This window comes from Anarrhichthys ocellatus, unplaced genomic scaffold (assembly GCF_004355925.1).
Source record: "Anarrhichthys ocellatus isolate YVR2014 unplaced genomic scaffold, GSC_Weel_1.0 scaffold2, whole genome shotgun sequence".
NCBI classification, from domain to species: domain Eukaryota; kingdom Metazoa; phylum Chordata; class Actinopteri; order Perciformes; family Anarhichadidae; genus Anarrhichthys; species Anarrhichthys ocellatus.
The window spans coordinates 16,545,483-16,559,985 of NW_022280032.1; the positions used below are offsets into that span (position 1 = coordinate 16,545,483).

A 14,503-nucleotide genomic window follows, 5' to 3' on the forward strand; every position below is an offset into this window, starting at 1 on the left:
AACAGAGGAGAAGAAAAGGAAAGAGCACCTTGTAAGTTCTCAAAGTAAAAATTCAAAACACACCTCTCAATATAAAGAAACACAGAATGCAAGCAGAAGGAAAAGAACGCACACATAATATAAACTGTCATGGTTACAATTCATGGCTTCATTCTTTCCCTGCTGAGGTTGTCATCACTGTCACTGCTCTCTGACAGTAAATATGACATCTTATTGTTGTTCTTTTTCCCTTATTGTGAAAATAAAAGCACAACTGGTAAATTGCATTTGTCCGAAACGATGAAAACACAAACTGATTCAGCACAGCAACTCTTGCACGAATGAGATGAAACTGAATATTTTTCAAAGCTAATTTTGGCTTGTTCACTCCCACATTCCCTGTTTGATGACATAACTATTTGTATTACCTAGATGAAACTCAAATACAGCGATCAGAATAAATGGCTCTTTTTTAAGTTATTGAAATAAATAGTGGCAACACCCTGATGGTAATTAATAATCTTCATAAATTCACAGCTTAATTATACAACAAAACAATGAGCCAGGCAGAGCCCGCTATGGGGGAAAGCAAACTCAGCTGTGACTATGTACAGAAACACAGCCAGAGGGATTAATTAACATTTTAAGAATTTTATCTGCTGATTTCACTGACAGTTTCTTCCTTCCAGAGAGGACAGAAATTGAACGCAGCGAGCCTAAAACACTCTGACTCCATATCTGATTTGATTTCAATAAATGACTCCACGCAGCTTGTGCACAAACACCTTTTTAGATAATATTTATTGAACATGATCTAAAAAAATATATGTGTTCACAGTTTTTATAATATACCAGAGATAGGGCCATTATTCTTTTTTTCTATGTGAATGAGCGATGTTGAGATGAACATGAACCGTTTAAAGTTTTCAAAAATATGACTTTTCGGGAACATCGGGGAACACTGAAGATGCTCCAACTGGCCTTTGCTAGATAACTTTTGAGCTGAGACAATAAATCGAAAAATGAAGTAGTCAACAGAAAATTAATCTGCATCTATTTTGAAAAAATGCCAAACATTATCTGGCTTCAGCTCCTTATATTTGAGTATTTGCTGCTTTGTCTGTTGTATATTAAACTGTATATCTTTGAGTTTTGACCTGTGTTCAGCCAAAACAAGACACTTAAAAAACGCTCCCTTGGGCTCTAGGAACCTTTTGTCACTGTTTTATTTACATTTGGACTCGATATAGGATTGTTTATCCCTGTGGGGACATGTGGTGCTAAGACACGTTTCCTATGGGCCAAGCATCCTTTTAGATTTAAAAACAGTGAAGAGAACAAGACCTTAGAAGATTAAAAGACAACAACTACAGGAAAACCCCAGAAGGACCTCTGGAGAATTTCTAATCTTTGGTTACTTCAACCATACGCACAGGGGTTTTTCAAAACAAACATGTAGCCACATTTATTTATTCATGTCTACATGTTCATGTATATGTTATGGGATATAATAAACACAATGTATTATTTATCCTATCATTTGGTACGTAATGTCTCCCTTTAGGATCCAGAAGAACCGTCTGGTTATTATTTTGTGCAGTGTTCAGACTCGGTACATTTAATCATTGCTCTTACTTGTCCCGGTTGGGTGTGACCCCGCGGATTTCACAGGACGAGCGGTCCTCTGTCACTGCCCATGAGTCCACGCCTTCTGTCTCCATGATAATTGCACTGGAACATCGATCGAGAGTGAAGCGCACTTCCTTTAAATTGAGGGAGAGTGGCGAGAGGTCATCGCTGGATGTGTGAGTATAATATAGCCAGGCGCTCTCTACAGGTTACAGCACACATTTTATTCTGACATCTTCTCCTTACACAGAGAGGAAGTGAGAACGACAGGTAAGGATGTGCTTCTCTTACTTTGCTGTTGCTCCTCACATCAAGGCGATGCCAGCGTCTGTCAGTTACCCCAACGTTATTTGTTAACTGGAGGACCAGGGTCCCAGAACCATGGTTAATTTTCAGACTAGGTGTCCCACCAATCAATTCTGAGGAAAAAGAAAGTTGAGAATTAACTTTAGCTACTCAGAAGTAAATCAAGATCAGAATTTTACCTGGATGAAACGTTTTCAACTCAAACTAGAATTACCGCCTTGAGGTTATATGCCAACCAGTCCAGTTGCAGTTTACATCCATGTCTGTCCGGAACGTCATCACTATTCCAGTGACCTTGGCCTTTGACAACCAATTACAAATCAGTTCATCTTTGATTCCAAGTGGACGTTCGTGCCAAATTTTAAGAAATTCATTCCAGGTGTTCCCGAGATATCACGTTCACGATAATGGTACAGATAACCCAAAAACCTAAAGCCTCCGGCCACAGCTGTTGACGGCGTGGAGGCATTAAAAGGCTCTTCGAGATTTGTAGAAAAAGAGCTTAACTTGCTTGCCCTGAAAAAATATACCAGCAAGGTCAAGGGAAAAAAAACTGTGATGAAATGTATTGGAAGGAAAGAAAGAAACGGCAAGATGCAAATTACTATTTCGCACAGGCCCTGGGGATGTATGACGGCTTCTCACCTCAGAACAAACATACACTATAAACTCAAAAAGAGAATGACAATACAAAATAACACAGCAGGGTTATAGCAGGGAATCTGAAATCCCCTGCTCACCAGAAAGAAGGTGATGGAAAATAGTGACACATGGTTACAAAATAGGAGATAAAAATCAATCAAAGGGTCGGTTCAGACACATTTTTGTTCATAGGGAGCCCTGTGAATGATTCAGTAACGATGACAGTAATGATGTGAGGCTATCAAATCAAACTGAGTTACCTTCACTATATTGGGGTGGAGGCAGAAATTTGAGACACAAGATCTCAAAACAAAACACAAAACTATCGTTTTTTTGTAATTTGGGTGAACCAACCGCTTAAGTTGGTCCTCGTGCAGAAAAAAAAAAATCATGGTGACAGAAAATGGTGACTGGAGACACTATATGAGGACGTATAAGTGTGTGTTTGTGTGTGAGCAACATCGACTGAGCCCCTTCATAGTAGCAGTAAAGCAGGAAATACATGATTTAAGATGGTTGCTATCATATTTTAGAAATAACATTATATTATCGTTACACTTTGCCAGTAACTTCAACAGCATGCAGCAGTCTTTTAAAGCTCTCTGTAAAATCTATTACTTTTACTAATACACGTCGGGTTGCAATGATATACTAGTCCTATGCAATTGAATTTCCATTTATACATATACTGAAAGTATGAATCCCTATACCTAGCAATCACTATACCCTTTCAGTGTGATACATTCTTTACTACTGTCCTTCACTTGGAGCCTTCAGGTTGGAGCCTTTGTGTCAGTGAGAACCAACCTTGCTGATCTTGACTGAGACACTGAATATCTACCAGCCACAGAGTCTGTTCAAGAGCTGAACCACTGTTGTGACACGGGAGCACTATTCCTTGTGGCTCGCGACAAAGTATTACCTACACAATAAACAATTAAAGTGGCTTGCCTGTGTAGCAGCACATTAAGTACTTACTGTATAACTCGGTAGAGTGAGTTCTCATATCCCTCAGCAGAAACAATTTCCCTTATACATCTGATTAGCTACCACCCAGTAATTAAACACACAAAATTAAGTTTCAAGTTTTAGTGCAATAATGGCCCACATGTCCCTTGGTACGCATCTAATTATGCAGACTCATTGCTTACCTATGGCCATGTAGTCCTCACTATCCCCAGGCAGCAGAGTGGCCAACGGGCCCGCATACAGAAGCAGTCCATCGTCTCCCTCTGTCATGAACTCCAGTGAAAGATGGCTATCAAAGCACGGCCGTAAGGGGGGAAACCAGGCATAGCCGTTGCCAAGGAAACTAAGCCTTGTCTGCTGACATTGTGGCCCCTGAAGCTGCGGGGGGCAGCGACACCTGTAGCACAGAGAGGAAGAAAAAAACGGTGAGGAACATCAATGCGAAAGATGGGGGGAAAGAAACAATCAGTGTCGTTCATGTTTTGTGGTCTGTGAAATTTTCACACTGTCCAATCTGGATCCGAGCACGGTGACTTTTCTGTGGCGGACGTGACGGTCTTGTTGATTCCCACAGGGAGCGGCTTCGACGTTTGCTCCAACATGCCGACTGCCCACAGACAGGTGAGACAGTGCTTTCATCGATCGATTGTTTGCATTCGCAACAAATCCCTGCAATATTCAATTCTACATTAAATCAATTAGCTATGAACACAACACTACGCCGGTCTATTTTTCATCTATGTCAGCTGCCCGGGCTGAACCCTCTGGAGAACGCTCTTGCTCGGCACATCACATCTTCTTTGTTAAGAGATAATTAATTCTAGTTCTCTCTCTTTACTATGCACCGTGCCATCAGTGATTTCCTGGACTTTTTCTCACTTATCCCCCACCCGCCTCCTTCTCATTCTTAAGGTATTACACGCTTTGGTTAATATCTGTGCAATTGCCTCTTCTTGTACTTATCTACTTTGATTAGAGCTTGTGTGTTAGGGATCACTGCTCCAGCAGCAACTGGAAATGAAATGTTTTTCATGTCTATCTTCAACGTTTGTGTGTGAGACCGTAATGGTAAATGTTAATAATCATACAAAAATACCATAAAGGGAGAGATTATATACAGTGATGAAAAACAGCTCATTATATTACTGTGATCGCCAGGATGGAAGGGACCGGTTGATATCTTCCTATCTCCTCCAATGTAGGCATGTATAGACAAGCTGGCTTCGCTGATAATGTCAAAGCCATCTATTTCCGTGCAATGTCTGAGGAAGGCTGTGTGTACTGAGGCTGTTAGGGGCTATTTCTCCCCATCACTGTTTATTCTGCAGCGGGCCAACACATGTCAGGAATACTGATCCATATATGCAACGAAAGGGACGGCTCAGGCGGAGCGTAGCCTTATGCATGCGTATGCGCATGGCGTGCACAGCACCTCACTCTTTCACTGCTCTTTCATGTGACTCATGAGAGCAATGCCAATCCAAATCAAGAAGTGCAGGGCATGTTTTTCTCACTTCTGACTGACAATATCTGATCAGCTGCCGTCTGAGGTTGCCTGTTAAACTCCTTCGACAGAGGATAGAACCAAAAAATTGGATTCTTTATGGTTGTAGTGCATTCATATGGGGGCACATATATAGCACATATGGGGAGATAGTCTTCTTGCAGAACAAGGGCTTCTCTCAGCAGTGTGCAGATTAGCTGCAGTAGAGAGTTTAAAAGATACAAGTTAAAAAAGAGAGATTTCTGTACACTGTTACATGAACTTGCATGCATGCATGCATGCAAATGGTATTGAAGGAGATTTTGAAAAGTTGTGAGCATAGAGGGGGGCCAGAGTTGTACTAATCCCCTTGCCCTATATTTATTTAATCTGGGCATTAGTGTTCATCAAATGAAATGCATGTTGTTTCTAGACTCCCACAGAGACCTATACACTTGAAGTTGAAGGTCTTTATATTGACTACACACATTTATAAATATTTAGAGTTAATATTCAAAGCACTTGCGAATGACCTTAATACAAAAGCTATTTTCATTGTTTACTGTCAAGTTCTGCAAAAGACAGCACACCAGAATTAAAAAATCTCAATATCAAGCTATAAATCTAGAGGCCTAATTTGAATAATCACGGCCAAGACACACTCAGAGTTCAGGTTGGTATACACGTACATGCACATTGCTTTATTGCAAATAGCCCAAAGCCTTTTGAAAAATCCTGCTACTCTATATTCAGCTGACAACACAGCAGAGCAGCTCAAGCAAGTTAGGTCAAGTTGCAGGTGAAGGAGATTTTTCTCACAAGAGGGGCTGTTAGTAATTCTGGGCTCATTTTCCAAGATGACACTCTTACACTACACCTGACAGGACTAGAGAGAAGAGACTGCAGAACATCAGGAATCTCCCATTGCTGGTTTCCCCATGAACACCTGCAGACATGCCTCTCACCTGTATCCACTCTGGGTGTCGACGCAGGTTCCCCCGTTAAGGCAGGGGTTAATGGGGTAGGAGGAGCAGAGCTGGTGGGTCATTTCCCTGGCAGCGCAGCCACACACAGCCGAGGACGTCACCTTCACTGACACCAGGGATAAGGCACCTGAGTCTACCAGGGTGGGCGTGTCAGCAATGCTTGACTGTGTGGAGCAGCCGCCGGTTGTCTTGCAGTCGGTGCGCACACACTCATCTATCTGCACCTGGCTCACGTTCACACGCAGCAGTGACTGCAGCTGCGGAGAGCCAGAAAAGGGAAGAAGGGAGGAGATGCGGGAGACAAACATGGCAATTACAATAATTGTCAGCGAAGATACAAGGATTTGTATCTCCAATGTGGGTGAGCACACAGTGATATACATTTGGAGTGTTAAAAGACTTCACAAGCAAAGCCAAAGAAGAAGGCCGGGCCTACTCTACATAAATGCTTTTAATATTCTATAACTGGGTGTTTTTTAAAGGAGTAAGACATACAATTAAGAATGACAGAGGAATAGAAATCATGCAGATTCAAAACATGACAGAAATAAGCGAAAAAAGGGAAAGTAGCCAAAGAGAAGAAATGAATTGGAGAGACAAAGAGACATGACAGGGCCAGGCAGTAAACAGACAGGAAGTTGGTGTGAAAATAAAAGGGCAGATAAAGAGCCCCGTTATCTCTTCCACTCAAGCTCCCAAGTGTATCACTTGATATATGAGCATTGATCTCTATCTATCAGACACGATGGTATATATATACCTTCTTTTTATGTGCGGTGAGGACAGAATGCAGTTTCTCAGGGCGCAGGTAGCCGTTATCAGTTAGCACGTAGAAATGGATATCCACGGTTCTCTCCTCCCTGTCTGCTATGCTGAAAATGTTGATGCTCCCCGATCTGACAGACAGCGCTTCAGACAGGAAGTCCCAGAACGTCTCCAGTCGACTCTTCCCCTCGACGTGAGAGTCGATAAATTCTCTTGCTGTTATGCCTTCAGGAGACAAAGAGAGAACTACTGACTCGTCAATGACAACTACAGAGTTGATCAAAGCCTACCGAGTTCCTGATTCCATGAGCACAAGAGGTAGCCTTATATCTCCGGCTATTGATCCACTTCCTCACTGAATCATCCATACGCCGAATAAGTCGTGACGCAGTCAAGTAAAAATCGTTTATTTCTTCACTGAAATAAAGTCAGGGTCTTGAATAGCTGCCTTGTACAAAATATTTTAATGACCCAGGAAATCAATCACATTTGTGGTGCCACCTTCCAATAATATCTGTAGAATGTGGGTAGTCATCTTTAATCTCTAAAAATGATAATGACTTGGAGTCAGAGGCATCCATAATAGCCGCCGAATGGCTTTTTAAATGTCAAGGACTTTACCTGACACTTCCAAATTGACCTTTACAACTCCCATTTGCTCTGAGAGACTGACAGAAAAATGAACACTCTAACATAAACTTCAGAGTGTAAAATAATAAGACGAAGAAGGAAACTATTACCAGCAAGCAGTGTGAAAGATTGCTTTACAATGCTTAGAACTGTTAAATAATGCAAGTGTTAAGATGTCTACTGACAGCCTATTATTTCGGTGTTAACTGGATTGACAACCTGATAATCAGTTAGTGAAAAGTACCAATTTATTCATGCCTGTGGCAGATGCTGTCTCTCTCAACATCAGCCTCAAAAAAGAATAGAACAACGGCAACAAAGAACAAGCTCTCTGTTTTGTGGAGGATGACTGCGACCGGGAATCCAACCAAAAACACCGTTATAGACAATATTGCGTTATGTCATCAGGTGAGTCAGTGTTTTTGCCAACGTTACCGGTCAGACGCAGCGAGGCGGACAACAAGATGGACTTTTCCTCCAGCTCCCTGACATGAACTCTGACCCCTGAGAACACATCGGGCCACACCCCATCAGACACGCCGACCCTCAACCAGTAGCTGCCTGCTGGAGTGTTCGGTTTGACGGTCAGCACTCCTGAGCTCTGGTTCAGACTGAAGTATCTGTGAGAAGCAGAGGAGCTGTTAAGTAGGAGAGGACGGCTTCAGAGATAGATGAAAGAAAGAGAGAGAAAAAAAGGAGACAAGTGGCTTCTTTTGCTCCTGAGCTCTTGTTCAGAAGAAAAGCACCTGACGGATGGCAGACAGACAAGCAGAGAATTGGTCAGGTTACCTGGGTTTCATCAGGAAGTTAATGCGATTTCATTTTGAGAATAAAACGCCAAAGAAGGAGAAGAAAAAAAAATACACTATTTGTTTCCAAAAGAGCTTCATAGTTGTCATGGTAACTGTCGGAATTTGGTATATGAATAAAACAAATATGCAATTGGTATTTCTAATCTGATCTTGAGGGTGTGAATACTGAATAGCTGATGGAGTCCGACGGTGTTCGTGCGGTCTGTTTCATCTCAGGAGCACCGTACAGGTGGACCGAGATTGCTTAGTTTGTTTGAATCTGATTGCATTTTCCAGAATGGTCATCACTGTTGACGGCTATTATTAGAGTCCCTTTTGGAAAGTGTAGCTTATATTAGAGGCCGGGGAAAAGGATTTAAGATTAGGAGAAGTACCTGTTAGGCATGTTTCAGGCCAAGTGATATCACTGAAAGAGGACTTGATACAGAAATACAGCCTCGACGCTGAGTCCACATCCTCTTTATTTTCCAAATTCTACAATGTTGGCAGTTCTTCTGGTACTGTTTTGTAAAATAATGATATGCGTTTAACAGTGAGCTCTTACTTGGCTGCGCTTGTCTCCAGAGTGTAGGTCTTGTTGTCCCAGTCATCAGGATCTGGGGCATACACCTTCCCCAGTGCCGCATTTTCCATCCTTCCTGTTCAAGGTAAACACACACACACACACACACACATGCACGCATTGATTCAGTCTGGACAAAATCTGCTGATGCCAACACTTATCTTGTCGTCCCTCTCTTCTCCTTATCTTGCATTCTTGTGTTCTTTTCTACTTATTATGCTCATAACTGTGGAGCCCCACTGCTGGAATGAATAGGCTCTCAGTGCTCCACTTCAGAGAGCGCGGAGCTTAAGGAAGCACGGCTATCTCTGTATGGATTATGTTATTATCGACCTGCACTGCCAGAGTACTGCAGCTGGGTAAACAATGGCAGCCCGGATGAGTCACGGAGTTCCTGTTTTCCACAATTACCAAAACTGCCATGTAGTGTGCGATCAAAACACGAACAAGACAACATACCTAACCATCTTACCTGGATGGTAAAAAAAAAAAAACTACAAAAATTGATTTATGAGTCATGATTCTTATCATAATGTGATGCTCGGATGAGCTTTAGGCATAGGGCTGGCAATGGAGGGATGCGCTGAGGGCTTGAGAAAGGATTTGACAACGATATTACCATAACAAAACACTGCTGGAATGTAAAAGCAAGAGTGCAATTATGAATTCCAGACTACACCGAACAGGTATGGGAATGAAAAATTTACCCTTCAGCTGTAGCCTCCGTTTCCCCTCTTCATTCAAATATCTGCCTGTAGGGAAAAGCTCTGTAGCGAAGGCACGGGGGCAAAGGGAAATGAAATGAAGGGAAGCCACCAACTCACCCTTGCGGGTATGCACATAGACATCTTTCTCTCCCGGCTGATGGGCGTTATCATTCTGGTCGGCGATGGTGATAGTGAGTGTGTTAGTGGCTGTCATTGGTGGATCGCCGCTGTCAATCATAATCACCGGCAAGTGGAACTCGCTCTGCCTTTCCCTGTCGAATCTCCGCAGGGCAGTGAGCATGGCAGAGCCGTTCCCGTGATCCTGCAGGTGGAAGTGGATCGAGTAAAGCGAGGGCAGGGAGAGAGAGAAAGGAGGCCCGTGCTCTGAGGAGTCTCTGTCCACAACATGGAGCAGAGTGGAGCTCCTGTTGAGCCAGACCACTTGAGGTGCTGGACTGTTCTCCCACAGCACAGGGGCGTAGGCCATCTCCAACTCTGGCCCGTTGTCATTCACGTCTAGCAGCGGCAGGCGGACCGTGACGCTGCCAGTCAGCGCCGGGGTACCCCGATCTGTCGCCATGACAACCACCTCATAACCCGCCACCGTCTCCCTATCCATCGTTCTGGCAACTGTGACCACACCGGCTCGGCTGACTGTGAAATGTCCATATGGGTCAGATTGAGGGAAAATGCTGTACAAAATGTCCCCATTCAGGCCTGAGTCGGAGTCACTGGCCACGACCTGAATGACGCTGGTTCCCACAGTTACGTCCTCGGGCAAAGGGGAGAGCAGGTGCGAGCTCGGGGTGAACACAGGAGCATTGTCATTTACATCCTCCACTTGAACCTGACAGTGGATGAGGCTGGAGAAGTCAGAGTCCTCCACCTTGATGGTGAGGTTGAACCGCTGCTCCCCTGGCTTCTCAAAGTCCAGCTTTTTCTTCAGTCTCAGAGTGCCCGTCTGCCCCAGTCTGTGGCTGACCATGTAGAATCGTTGCTCCGCGTCTCCTGCCACCACACTGAAGGCCAGCTGGCCATACGTGCCTGCGTCAGGGTCCACAGCGCTCAATTCCAGGATAGGATCATCTTCATTCGTGCTCTCAGGCACACGAGCACCACACCGGTCCTCTCTAAACTTGGGCACATGGTCGTTGATGTCCGTTACAACTACAGTGGCAGTAGCTGTACCTATCATACCTCCGCCGTCCCGGGCTTCCACTACCAGCCGGTGGCTGTCCGCAAGCTCTCGGTCCAGACCCTCTGCAGCCACAGATATAGTGCCGGTGCTGGAATCAATAGTGAAAAGATCTGCATTGTTTGCCATGTGCACATTCTCTGTAATCCGGTACGTGAGGATTGCGTTCTGACCTACGGCTGCATCGTCAAGGTCTATCGCGGTCATTTCCACAACAAATGTTCCGGGAGGAGAGTTCTCCGTAACACTACTGTGGCAATTATCAGGCGCACACGTGAAGGCGGGGGCACTGTCATTGATGTCCCACACGTTAATAATAACATCCGTGAAGCCGGTAAGTCCTTCGCCCTCTTCGTCCGTTGCCATGACAACAAAGCGCCAGACAGCACGCTCCTCTCGGTCCATGGTGCGCTGGGCGTACATCTCCCCCGTGATGTCGTTGATCATGAAGTGTGACTCTGCCCCCTGGCCATGAATGGAATACCGTATGGCGCCCTGGTCTGCATCTTTGTCTGGGTCAGTAGCTGTCACCTGGGGAGATAAAGGCAACTTCTTAAGAAAATGGATACTCACTCATCCAGTCAAACCCAAATTACTGCTTCCTCTTATCTATTTTAAGCGGCCACCCAGGTCTTCTTGGATTTTTTTAGACAGCCAATTTAAGTGTTTGCACTTTTTCCTGACCACCTAAATTAAAGCAATGAGCTGTGGTCAGGCATGTGTCTTGCAACTTAGTGGAATGAAAAGTCTTTCATTTTTCAAAATGCAGTAGTGTATCAATACTAAAATACGAACAGTAGATACACTGAAATAACATGAATCAATTGTAAGCAATACTCAGCTGCCACATACAGCCACACTTTCAGAAGCTGTCAAGATAATTACAGATCTGTTGATTACGGTAATTAAAGAACAAAACACTGCAGCGTAAAACCTCTCAGCAGTAATCATCTCAGCCGCTCACCTGTAGTACAAATACAGGGGAGCCATCAAGCTCCTCTGTGATAGATCCATAATACTCATTCATGGAGAACACGGGTTTCTCGTCGTTCTTGTTAACCACAGTAACCACCACGGCCGCATAGTCTTCCCACTTCCCATCGGAGGCGAGGACGAGTAGCTTGTATCTCTTCTGCTGCTCATAGTCCAGTGGTTGCGCAATGAAGATTGTCCCCACCTCTGGCTCGATGTCAAAAACTCCACCTTTGTTGCCAGATGTTATCTGGTAGCGCAGCTTGGCATTGGCTCCTGTGGCAGGAATTACAAAACGCATGACTGGGATGTGAAATCACTGTCCTGATTCTGCAAATAAACCATCTTATAAGGTAACTGAAATTTAAAGATAAAACGTAAGTGTAGCAACATTTTAAGAAGGTAATAGACTTTACTGTATGTCGCTGCTGAATAATTCAGTATTGTCCCGTTACTTTTTAAGCGGAAGCACTATCATTCTAGCAATAACAGAACTGCATAACCACAAGAGTATTACACCTCATTTCCTCCAAGACCTAAGCATTAGTAGGTTTTCATGTATCCCTTTCTTGTTTTGATTACTTAATTAAATGGTAACGTTGTACCTCGTCTCCTCGGCTTTAATCAGATACTAATTAAAAAAAGACTGCCGAAAAAAGTAAAAGGGAGCATGAGAGTAAAAAGCACTGTACTGTAATGCACTTTGACTGGGCCCTTTTGGGAATGATTTTGAGGCCTGAGAAAGGGTGGGGGTGGGGGGTGGGGGGTGCAGTTTAGTAAAGAGGAAGTCAATATCTGAACTTATCTACTGTGTCCATGGAGACCATCCAGTCTACCAGTTTAACGTTGGAATAGATAAGATAATCTCCTCGAATGAACAGTCTTCGTTTTCAATCATCCTGTTGGTTTAAAGTAGCTAAAATCCCATGTAAATACACTAATCTGTACTATTAACACAACCCCAGCTGACAAAATGCTCCCTGCCTCCCACAGGGATCTGGCAGGCTTACAGCAGTCAAGCCCAGGGTGTTGGTTTTTTAAACAAGACAGATTGAGCGTAGCCTCTCAGACGCAAGTGCAACAGTATTGCAACTTTTATGTTGGGGGTTGGTGTTATTCGACAGCTATTCATCATTAGTGCTGCAGCCCAGTCTAAGCTGCGCCCCCGCTCGCCATAAATACTTGATTAACGGACCTAAACATGCCTGATAAAGGGATCTTAGGCGACTGCTGTACGGAGGATGAGCAACTGCTTTATTGGTTAAATCCCGCCCACCTACTGTGTGGGAGCGTGTCACTCTTTTTGGAACATATGTGCAACAGTGCATTACCAAGCACTCAAATGACTACCGCTAAATCTAGCAGACGGCATGATTTCATCAGTGCTCAGGCCGGATTGGGAAAGATTGCCCAAAGGGTCACTTTCTGCTTTCTGCTACAAATGCAGGCCATTTTGCACAAAGGTGCATACTTGGCACACAACTCCCCGCTGGAAAATTGACTGACAGACTGCCAAAATACTTAGCTTACTGTTATTTCAAGGGTGAGAGAGAAATAAAGAAAGTGCAATCTAGAAACTTCTTTGAGGTTTTTAAGTGCTGCACAAAAACTTTTATATAGGTTCTGGTTGGCTGGCTTCTTTAACCTTTAATTCTAGGAAGTGGCAGCAGTGAAATCTCACTGGGACCTCTTCAGTCTGCTGCCTCATCAAGCATACCTTCATCCTCGTCATTAGCACTAACGGTGACAACAGCCAGGCCCACATCTGCATTCTCGTCGACACCGACTTCATACAGTCGCTGAGCAAAGACCGGTTTGTTGTCGTTGACGTCGCTGATGAAAACCCTCACATACGCTGTGTCTGCAAGAATGACAGAATGGCAGAAGATTAAGCGGCACAGCACACACACAGACACACACCCACACACTTGGCCAAACACAGTATGTTTGTATTTTCCCTCCATCTGTTTGTTGATTCTACAATTTAATGTCACTGTTTAGTGGGGAAGAAGCACTTAAGCGAACGCAAAGTGCCTCATTGACACGGAAATCAGAAAAAATATTACTCGTATATATGTGCTCTAAATTACATGAATTATTCATTTTCTCAAGAGTATATTGCTTTATTGGGGTATCTGTTTTAAACAGAAAGAATAACATTAATGGGGCTAAACCTCTTCAACAAGCTACTTTTTTTTTTTTACAGCGAGTAGATAAAGAATCTCTCTCCTGGGAAGGTTAAATATTTATAAGATGACAAGTGTTTGTGTCTTATCGGTGCCCTCCTCATTACGTTGTTTATTTCTTTAGTTAGAAAGAGTAAACTATCTGCTCAAAGTAGACATGGCTGACATGTTAATTTGGAGCTGCTGCAATAAGAGATGACGGTGGTGGAGAACGGCTCTATTTTCTCGGCTTGTTTTTACATTTCCCTCCTCCTCTTGGTGTATCCCAGAGGTGACGCAGCAAGACAGGTAATGTTTGCAGAGGAGATGAGCCCTTCTGGAGGTGGGAGATTCGTAGCCCAAGACACAGCTAAGGCTCATTGCAGATGCTAAGCAGCCCTTGCAACTCTGAAGAGAAGGCTTTACTGCTTCGAAACATCACCCTTTACCCCTAATACCGCCTTCGCAAACATTTGCAAAAGAACCACTTCTGAATAAGAACGTGGTATTACGTCACTCGAGATACAGGTTTCATGACTGCCAAAGTGTCACGAAGGGAACATGGTAAACAAACGTTGAACAATGAAAATTAAAAAAACAGGATTAAAAAAAAAGGGGTTGTTACAAAAAACAGTGCCAAAAAAACTCTATTATTAAACTCTATTATCTATCTATTTTCACATGGAAGAGAGAGGGGCTGT

General features: G+C 43.6%; 1 protein-coding gene across 1 annotated transcript in view; it reads right to left on the bottom strand.

The window, feature by feature from the left end:
* LOC116388389 (neural-cadherin-like) overlaps positions 1 to 14,503 on the bottom strand; it is a 77,678-nt gene that overhangs the window by 16,311 nt on the left and 46,864 nt on the right. The window contains exons 16-25 of the mRNA XM_031856185.1: positions 13,355 to 13,498; positions 11,630 to 11,913; positions 9,588 to 11,196; positions 8,746 to 8,839; positions 7,825 to 8,009; positions 6,755 to 6,984; positions 5,974 to 6,251; positions 3,708 to 3,922; positions 1,900 to 2,027; positions 1,615 to 1,742 (exon numbers count right to left, since the gene is read on the bottom strand). Coding sequence (XP_031712045.1) covers positions 1,615 to 1,742; positions 1,900 to 2,027; positions 3,708 to 3,922; positions 5,974 to 6,251; positions 6,755 to 6,984; positions 7,825 to 8,009; positions 8,746 to 8,839; positions 9,588 to 11,196; positions 11,630 to 11,913; positions 13,355 to 13,498 — 3,295 coding nt within the window. The remainder of the gene's footprint in view (positions 1 to 1,614; positions 1,743 to 1,899; positions 2,028 to 3,707; positions 3,923 to 5,973; positions 6,252 to 6,754; positions 6,985 to 7,824; positions 8,010 to 8,745; positions 8,840 to 9,587; positions 11,197 to 11,629; positions 11,914 to 13,354; positions 13,499 to 14,503) is intronic.